This window comes from Maylandia zebra, linkage group LG17 (assembly GCF_041146795.1).
Source record: "Maylandia zebra isolate NMK-2024a linkage group LG17, Mzebra_GT3a, whole genome shotgun sequence".
NCBI classification, from domain to species: domain Eukaryota; kingdom Metazoa; phylum Chordata; class Actinopteri; order Cichliformes; family Cichlidae; genus Maylandia; species Maylandia zebra.
Window position 1 is genome coordinate 16,660,915 of NC_135183.1, and position 10,040 is coordinate 16,670,954.

Sequence of the window (10,040 nt, forward strand, 5' to 3'; positions counted from 1 at the left end):
AGCCGCCTCCTCCTCCTTTATCATCCCTCATGTGTTTCCTGAAAAACCAAACTCAAAGGAAACTGCCGAGTCCGAGGTACACACTGACCCATACATGCACACACACACACACACACACACACACACACACACACAAAATCAACACTCTGTGTGTCTGTGTTTCAGACCTTAAAAACAGAGACACACACACACACACACACACACACACACACACACACACACACACACACACACACACACAAAATCAACACTGTGTGTCTGTGTTTCAGACCTTAAAAACAGAGACACACACACACACACACACACACACACACACAAAATCAACACTCTGTGTGTCTGTGTTTCAGACCTTAAAAACAGAGAGACACACACACACACACACACACACATACACAGAGACACACAGATACACTCCCACATACACAAACACATATACAGAAACACACTCACACACAAACACACCGGCGCACGCACACACACACACACATACACAGTTCAGTTGGTCTCAGGTTGCCATAATCGTCACTCCTGCGTTGACCTCACACCGACGGCAGTGCCGCGGTCGACATGCTCGCTATAAAGTTTCTGCGTGTATGAATGTGTGAATGTGAACACGCAGGAATGCAGATGTTTGATTTCTGAGGAGAAGCTGAGGGCAGCAGATGATCACACACAGGAGCCTGGGTGTGACCCCTGACCCTGTGGGCCCCTGGATCTGTGCCTGGCATACCCTGTTCAGTAATGTGCAGTAAGAATGGCAGGAAATCCTGGAGTGTAAATAAGAACATGTTTTCACTTTTTCCCCAAATCTTTCTGCCTCATCATCACACACTGCTGATAACACACACTCCTGTCTTTGTGAGGACCCTCTCTGACTCAGCAACATGCAACGAGACCGCGGCCTCAACCCAAACCTGAACCCTGCAACTATGCCTGAAGGTTTGAAGGCCTGAATATAAGAATAATGAATAAGTACAAAGTTTAAATAGTTTATCTGAGGTACACACGATCAGTCCTTGCTGTGCTACTCGAACAAAATGAACTCCATGTTGGATTCAGTCAGAACTGAAATTGGTCAGGAGAAAGTTCACTGAGCTCAGAGATCAGCTGAGCAGGACGATCATTTTTTTGATGTTACAGACGTTACACCCCTCATTTACACCCCTAATTTACACTCTGGGAATGCACAGATCCTAAAACTCAGGGCACTGTGGTGTCTGTCTGTTGCAGAGTCCAGCCTTACTGCATCCATGTGCTGATGATCAATGCACTGATTAACTGATCGTCATCGTCGGTCTGAGCTCCTCTACCAAAGGACACATTTTAGCAGTTTGAAGGTGTGGTCCATTCAGGCGTTTATGTTACAGTAAATTATTTACAGGGTTAGACTGATCAAAAAAATAAAAAACTACATTCCAAGAGCTACATCTCAGACTCTACAGGCTTCAGTTAGCAGGTTAAAGGTTAGAGTTCATGACAGCATGGTTAGAAAAAGGCAGAACAGGAATGGCTGTTCAGAGGGGCTGGAGGAGAAAGCCTCTTCTCAGTAAGAGGACATAACAGCAGGGATCGGGTTTGTAAAGCTGCATCTGAACAAAGACTTCAGGAACAACATCCTTTGACAGATGAGACCAAATGTAGATGTTTGTCCATCACGCACAGCAAACAGCTTGGATCAAGTGTCAGCACGGTGGAGAAGGGATGATGATCTAAGTGCACCTTGAACTTCTTTTGTGGTTCTTCAGTGTGAGGCCATCTGTCCCACAGATAAAGTTGGGACCAACCTGGGTCATCAGCAGGACAAAGATCCAAGCACAGCAGCAAATTTGCAACTGAACGGCTGAAACAGAAAAGAATCGAGCTGCTGCAGAGCTCAGAGAGCTGTGCACAGTTCAGATCAGTTTGAATGTTTCTCAAATTGTTTCTACGGTCTGATGTTTCATCAGCTGTTCTTTTGTTCCTGCTGTTTAAACTGTCAAATGAAAGAAGTGATGGATGCGTTCATCACCAACTGACAGACAGGATACTTTCTCCTAACTTTATTTAAACACATCCATGTGAACAAAGCTGTGCAGGCTTAATATGTTTTATATGCTTGTTATATTTACATCTTTCTGATGTCTTTAATCATTCTTTTATTCAAAAATCAAAAAGAAGACTCTTCTTGGGTGAGGTGGAGGCAGAATAGGCAGGGCCTTCTGTGATCAGATGTAATGAAGTACTTTTACTCTACATCATCAGCTGCCTGTACAGCTATACTGCTGTACTTCCAGCTGGAATGTAGTATTTCCTGTTTCTGGATTATTCACAAGGTTTCCTTCTTTCAGGATGCCTTTTTGGGAATGTTTCTGGAATATCTTGTGAGGAGTTTTATGGTTTGTTAAAGACAAACTGAACCAAATCTCCTCTAACATTTTCTCTACCAGGCATTTTATTTTTTATTAGTCAAAGTATAATAAACCGTATTTGTGTGGAACCTTTAAACAGACTCACAGCTTTTTGTTCTGTTGTTTTCATGTTTTTGTTAATAAAGTTTGCCAACAGAAATTGAACAAGGAACTCTTCACGTCCAAATTTACGGGATCATTTCACCTTCTGATGTCAGTTTGATTCTTTTTGGACAGAAATTATAAAAATATGATTCCATACCAAATAATCAACTTTTAAAAATTATTTACACATAAATATCTTTATTTTAAAATATGAAATCAGTCTGTGGGCTGCAGAACTGGTGAGACTGATCAGGAGTCCATCTGGTGTGCTTCAGTCATTTAGATCTTCAGATTGAGTGTGCAGCAGCACTGATCCTCCTCCTGGTGGCACTCTGAATGCTTCAGAAACATCACGTTGGAGAAGTCTGTCCAGTCTGAAACATTTAAACGTTCAGGCAGTAAAGTCCTGTCCTGGGTCTGCTGCTCACAGGTGAACATGAAACAGCTCACACAGGAGGCATGCAGGAGGCTGTCACGTGGCTCACCTGGATCTTTCCACATGGAGCAGCAGCTCCGCTCTGAGCTCCTCGCCACATCGACAGGTAAACTTAAGGCTTCACCTTCACTGCTCGGCCCTCAGGCAGCTGCTCACCCATTTCTTCTGTGACTCTTCTGCAGGTTTACTCTAATGGTGATGTTATCAAGAGAGAAGGTGAAGCTGTGCCATGTGCTGCTGTAAATGTACCAAGTACTGCTGACCTCAGATTGGTCCAAGGAGGATCTGTCTTCACCTGAGAGGTTCAGTCCTTCTTATGTTTACACTCTTTCAGATCCAGATGTCCAATTTGTCTCTTCCCACAAATCCTTCTTTTATTCCAGGTGTTCTTCTATTACCAGGTATCATGCTGAGGTGAATGAAGGTAAGCTACGTGTTCCACGTGTTTCTGTTTCCAGGTGTGTTACTTACAGGTGTGCATGTCGTTCATGCTCTCGCAGCGCCTGCAATGGACGTAGCAGCACCACACAAACTTGCACTCGCAGCGCTGGACGTGTCTGACCACGTGTGTGTTGTATCCTCTGCCGCAGCACAGCAGGTTACAGCTGTCCGGCCCCGTGGATGTCCGGTTGCACCGGCGCCCTCTGGTGCCCGCGATGCCCCGCCGCCTGTCCTCCAGACAGTAGTTTGGAGACTTGTTGAGGAAGATGAGCTGGTGTTTGTCCACATGGAGACGCCGCTGGTCCTTCCACTTCATCTTCCTCTTGGATCGCTCCGTCACCTGCATGCTGTGCTCGTATCTGTCCTTCAGATACGTCCCGACCCGCTGAAACGGCGCCATCGTCCTCCAGCATGTCTTCACCGCGCAGGAGCCAGAAACACCGTGACAACGACAGTCTGTGGACATCGTCCTGTTGATCGCCTGCAGGATGCAAACAGGAAGTTAATCACACCTTGGACCTTTAGACTTTCAGCTTTAGTTTGAGTCGTCGACGTTCACCTGTCGCCCGGCCTCGCTGTTGTGCTGGTTCATGGTGCTCAGCGTGTAGCTGCTGCGGCTCGTCGACATGTTCTTCAAGGTGTGGTCCATGAACTTGCGGCTGAACCACGTCCCGTACTGGATGTGATCTGAGCAGCCGCCCCAGTGCCAGCCCTCTGCTGCTGAGCCGCCGCCCCGCAGCCGAGCATCGCAGCCGCACTCCGTCATGTTGCCCTGGCTGCAGGAGCGCGTGACGGCATGGACGAGCCCTGCTGCCATCACCGCATAGATGAACGCTGTCTCTTTGGTTCCTGCAGTGACAGAATGGGCAGACATGACACTTATTTCAGGAGGTTTCATGAGGTATACTTTCATCGTCTCAGATGCTTCTTTGCTCATTGGTTAACAATCTTCACCTGATTCAGAGTACCCCTCAGAAATGAAGGCAGAACCACTCTGTACTGGTCACACTCCAGCTGCTTTTATCTTTCAGTCCAAAACTAAAAGCAGTCAGTGTTAGCACACAGGCAAAGTCCTGTCAGTTAAAATTCACTGGCTATCTAATAATTTAATATATAATTAATAGATTTTATATTTAAAAGTGTATTAAAATAAAATATTTAAAGTCTGTGTAAATGTTTTAATATTTATGCTTATTTTAATTTCATATCATCACTTCACATACATTTTCATCATCAGAAGAAAATGGATGGATATATGGATGGAGGGTTTTTCAGACTGAGGTGCAGTCTCTGTGAGTTTCACAGTCTGTAGTCTCTGTAAAGTCTCATATTCAGACGCGCTGTCTGAAGTATTCTGGTCACATTGAGGAAGTGAAGAAATCATTTATCGCTAAGACTGGTATTGGTGCTAAAGGGAGCGCTGCCCTCTACAGGCAGAGACAGGAACTGCAGAAAAAGATTTAAACGATTTCTGAAACCTGAATTTTCTGCTTTGAAGTCTGAAAATTTAACTGAAGGAGAAAATTTCTCTCTTTGATGAATTTAATTTACAAGTCATTGAATGAAATGAGGTCATGTGACTACATTATGGGTTTATGTGCACTCTGACCATCACAGATATACATAAGTTTGTTAACCAGTGTTTTTCCTCAGACTGTAAAAGCTGATTTTACTCTCAGCGACCTCTGACCTCTCACACTGTGACCCTTGATGGTGTTACTGAATGCCTTGTTGTTGTAAAAATTCCTACTCTATTTACCCTTTTCCTCACTCTGCCTCACCTAACCAGACTTATTTTGTTTCCTCTTTTACTGTCTCTCGACTGGTTGGCTCTGGAGTTTGTCCCCTAATTAAACTCACCTGGCGCACATTATACAAAAATCGAATCTATTCTCAGAGAAGCTGAGCTAACACACGCCTGAGTGGAAAAAAATACATGGTTTCAGTCAGATTCATTTCAGCCAATCAGAAGCAAGCTAAAACGGCCACTGTTCAGTAGGATTCTGTGGCTGCTTTTGGAGAGCTTTGGAACAAATAAAGTTTCAGTGAGCAGTGGTGGTCAAGTTACTTAAAAACAGTAATTAGTTACTTCTCCAAATCACTTTATTTCTCCGAATCCCTTTACTTTAGTGATTACTTATTTTCAAAAGTAATTAGTTACTTTATTACTTAGTTACTTTTTAAAAACATGATAAACAACCTGAATATGTAATAAAGCAATAGACCTTTCAGCCTAATTCTATTTTTTTCTGCATAATCCATCATATAATATTGAAAATTCTCTTGTTTTATTAGTTTTAATCTTTTAACTTTATGCACATTTCATCAAGCAAAAACTAAATTATATTCAACTGTCTCTGACTAGAAGAATTTCTTTTTACATTTAAACCAGATTTGAAAACCAGATTTAAACCAATCTGCATATTCCAGCATATAAAATAAATTATTTTTTGTGTTTACAATCACTCTTTCAAATAAATGCAAGTTAAACACAGCAAAAAATGAATAAAATCGAAGATTCAGCATCACTTAGCCCTGTCGCTCTTAAATCTTATTTTCACCAGTTTCGCAGGAGTGGGGCCGTCGCAGGTTTTCCCAGTGCTGCAGCGGTCATGTCAATGGGGAGGATCTGGGGATTTCTCTGTGAATTTCACATTCCTGTGGCAGCGTGCTGGGTGCTTGCTATGATTTGTAGTTTAATTTTTTGCTGTAGAAAGAAGTTTTTTTCACACGCAGAGTGTACAGCAGACACTTCTTACAGAATCAAACTCAAAGTAAGGTAAGTACTTCCAAGCTTTAAACACCGCACGGTCGCACTCTCTCCCGCACTGTTGATCTGCACACGTCTGTTGCTGCCACGGACGTCGCATGCTATTACGTCACTGTCATAAGACACTGACAAACAAAATCAGGGTTTAGTAACCCAGTAATACAGCCAGTGGCGGTCCTAGCCTGTTTGGCGCCCCGGGCGAACACCCCCCCCCCCCCCCCCCCCCCCCCCCCACACACACACACACACACAAAACATATTAAGGATTGTACATTAACATAAAACTGTTGTCGGAACCACACTGAATTTCGCCATAGAAACACACACATGAAGAGAGAGAGAGTATGCATAGTATGCAAACAGCTACCAAGCAGCCATCATAATTCGTCATACAATGAGAACGGGATGAATCAACAACTGACAATGACTAGTTCATATTAAAATCTGTAACATAATGTATTGTTTGGAGTTTAGTCTGTTACTGTTGCTATTTTTACCATTTCTTCTTGGAGCAGCTGTAACGCACATAATTTCCTTAGGGATTAATAAAGTATTCTGATTCTGATTGTTTCAGGATGACCTGCCATTATCCAATGACACATCTGCTTACCTGTATGTTTTGCTCGTTTCTCTTCCTCTTCGTTTCTATTTTTTCTAAACTGAGCACCTGATGACTTTGAACTTTTCTTGTCCATCTTACGTTGGCTTTAATTTTGCACTCCAGTATGAACACAAATCCCCCAACTCGAGGATCACCACAACATGATCTAACACACCTACACCTTAGTTCACAGATTCACTTTGTCTAGGGTTTATTTCTGGGATTTCACACAACCCAGGATTCAAATCATGAATACATAATGGGCTTGGATTTACATCATTATGAATGAAATGTGCACTATTTGGAAGCAGCGGGTCTCCCTTTTCGACGGGTTGTGTGTGAGACTTTAAATCATCAAACTATAAATTATAAATTTTAAATTGTTATTGATCCCTTTACCCCTGGTCCTAAAGTGTATATTTATTTTCTTACTCTTCTTATATTTATTGTTTGTTTACTTGCACTGCTGTAACTGGAGCCTCGTCGTCTCGTCTCTCTATATACTGGACTGTATGTAGCGGAGATGACAATAAAGTTTACTTTGACTTCAGCAGCGAGCAGGTGCACCGAGGAAAAACATCGGTGCAAATTATAAGTCTGTATCATAATGTCTGGTGTTTTCGTGTTTGTTGGTTTGTTTTTGTTTTGTTTTATTCTGCGAGTTGGTTATTAGATGCTGCTCCAGCCAGTCAGTGAATCCCCCGCCGCCCCGCCCTCTCCTCCCTGTGCCGCAAGCAGCAGGCGCACCTCGCAAACGGAGGGCGCCCTTACTCCCAGCAAATGGGCGATAGAAAACCGATCGGTGCCTATGCCATTCCCAATATGCGCTGGCTGATGTGGGGGCAGCATGAGTACGAGCAATTTTTTATTTTTATTTTTTTGCCGATGCCCCTAATGCCGCCCCCCACCACGATGTCGCCCGTGTCGCCCGTATTAAAAACCGCTACTGAATACAGCGTTCTTACGGGAAAGTAACACTAATCTAATTGCATTTTTACAATAGTAATCCTTTACTATAATCATTACTTGAAAAAAGTAATCGGAACGCGCGTAACTGCCCATCTCTGTCGATGAGTGAAGCCTGTATTTGCTCCATGACGGTCCTGCTTCACCTGAGCAGTCACGCGTCCAGGTGAATCAGAGGGAGGAGTCCCCACCCCCGTTAAGTGATCTTACTCACCGCTCGTGAGCTCGTGCCCGAACACGGGCACCTTCTGATTGGTGGAACAGTTCCAGCGCTCGTGCCTGAACTGTCTCTGACACTCGGCCACCCCGAGGCGCGCGCCCTCCCGGACTCCCGGCAGCAGGATGGACTTCCTGCTGCACAGCTCGCGCTGCCGGGGGCTCAGAGACAGGTTGGAACACCCCAGCTTCTCCACCAACCCCGGTGACGTCACACCGAGCCACCTGTCGACAGAAATCAGCAAAACTTTATTTAAAATAAGGAAAAGTTCAGACAGCACACCTCTGATTTATTCATTTATTACCTGTCCATCCTGCACAGGTGTGAAGTGAAGCACTAACTCTGACGTCACGTTGTGCAGCGTTCCTGGCTGCGGGGTTGCTTATCATACAGCGTAACATCTAAATGAACGCTTGTATGTACCTGAGATGTTCCGTTATTCGGGCCGAAATCGATAAGAAACTTCGAGAGTGTGCTTATATGAAACGTGTAAATACTTGCTGTATTTATACTAAAATAAAACACATATTAGAGAAAGTGGTCGCTGTGTATGTGTGCCCCCCATCTGATTTCCGAGCCCAACCCCCCCGGCTCGGCGCTCATCTGCGCCTTTTATCAGGCTCTTGGCGTAGAGCAGGTCTCTTGCGCGCGTGCGCTGCTGCGGATTAGAAACGGTCTGTGCACGCGCAAAATTCGGATTCTTGGACATTACCGTGGAAAATCCGCGCGTTTCAGCCAAAAACGAGATCCAAACCTCATCAGCTGAGTGTGTGAGGGTCACAGAGAGGTCACACCGAGTCTGCGCGCATTTCTGTGAGCGCGAGAAGCTTTTAATGAGCACGAAAGAAGAGGCGCTCTTTAACGACACCGTTAATGCTCCTGTAGGCTGAGCCGGTGAATTCGCTGTTTTCCAGGCGGACTCTGCACTCAAGTTCTCCGCTGCCCTGCAGCTCACAGCCAGCTGGCTCCGTGTGCTCCTCCGGGAGCTTCATCTCCATAAACGTCTTCACGCATGACTCTGACAGCTCCGTGCCAGCGCGCGCTTTGGCACGAGACAGCTGAAGAAAACTTGAGCTTTTATTTAGCGTGTGTGTGTGTGTGTGTGTGTGTGTGTGTGTGTGTGTGTGTGTGTGTGTGTGTGTGCGTGTGTGTGTTTGTCATTGGAGCTGTGTGTGTGTGTGTGTGTGTGTGTGTGTGTGTGTGTGTGTGTGTGTGTGTGTGTGTATTTTGTAACATACTTACATCCAGCTGCCCCTGCAGCACAGCGGGCACACGCACACCAGCAGCAGACTCAGAGCGTTCATGTGTCGGACTCCGCAGTTCCGCGCCTCCATCCCTGCTCAGCTCCGCATGCTGACAGCGACCCGGCCCGGAGCAGGCTCCTGAATCCCGCTGAAGGAGTCCTTTCGCTACTGTGCTTTCCTCGATCTGCAGGAGAGGAGAAGCACCTTGGACCAGTCCCAGTCCCGGACGGTTCTCATTGGACCAACTCAGGACTCAGCAGCTGACGTCAGAGCTGGGCTATAACTGGCTGGATGGGTGAGAGGCTTCATGATAAAAAAAAACTTCGTGCTGACATCTGATCCCCGAAAAGCAAATAAACGACGGAACACAGTAGAAAAAAAAATCTAAAAGTGGCTGATTTTTGAATGAGGTTTGGTGAAAACATTTTAGTTATATAAAAATAAAACTTTAAAAGATTAAAACTGAAACGATTTTGTGAACTTAGAAAGCAAACCAAAATGCAAAAACGATACGGAGGAAATATGCTTTTAATATCTGAGATCAGATTTCATTACAACTGATGAGAAAACGTGTTTGCTGAGAGTCACTGCTTTCAGAAAGTTCAGAGTTTATATTGTAGTGCCTGTACTTAATAAAGATTAAAACTAACTAATAACACCGAAACTATTAAAAACGAAACATTTTTGAAATAATGAAAACTAAAGGAGTAAATTCTCCCTGGAAACTAAACTGAACTAAAACGAAAAAGTCTAAATGAAATAAAAAATAAACAATATTTAGGAAACAATAACTCTGTTGGATTTTTTTTTTTGAAGAATGCTTGTCAAAAAAACGTAAAGAAAAATTTCTTAAAGCAACTTTTGTCAATATGA

At 44.2% G+C, this 10,040-nt stretch overlaps 1 protein-coding gene across 1 annotated transcript; it reads right to left on the minus strand.

Annotated features, from left to right (window-relative positions):
- Positions 1-2,026: 2,026 nt before the first annotated feature.
- Positions 2,027-9,339, minus strand: wnt16 (wingless-type MMTV integration site family, member 16). Its single transcript, XM_004564915.6, has 4 exons — positions 9,166-9,339; positions 7,921-8,147; positions 3,929-4,218; positions 2,027-3,850 (listed from the first exon to the last, which is right to left on the minus strand). The coding sequence occupies exons 1-4, from the start codon at positions 9,255-9,257 to the stop codon at positions 3,392-3,394; spliced, it is 1,068 nt and encodes a 355-aa protein (XP_004564972.3). The 5' UTR covers positions 9,258-9,339; the 3' UTR covers positions 2,027-3,391.
- Positions 9,340-10,040: the final 701 nt, after the last annotated feature.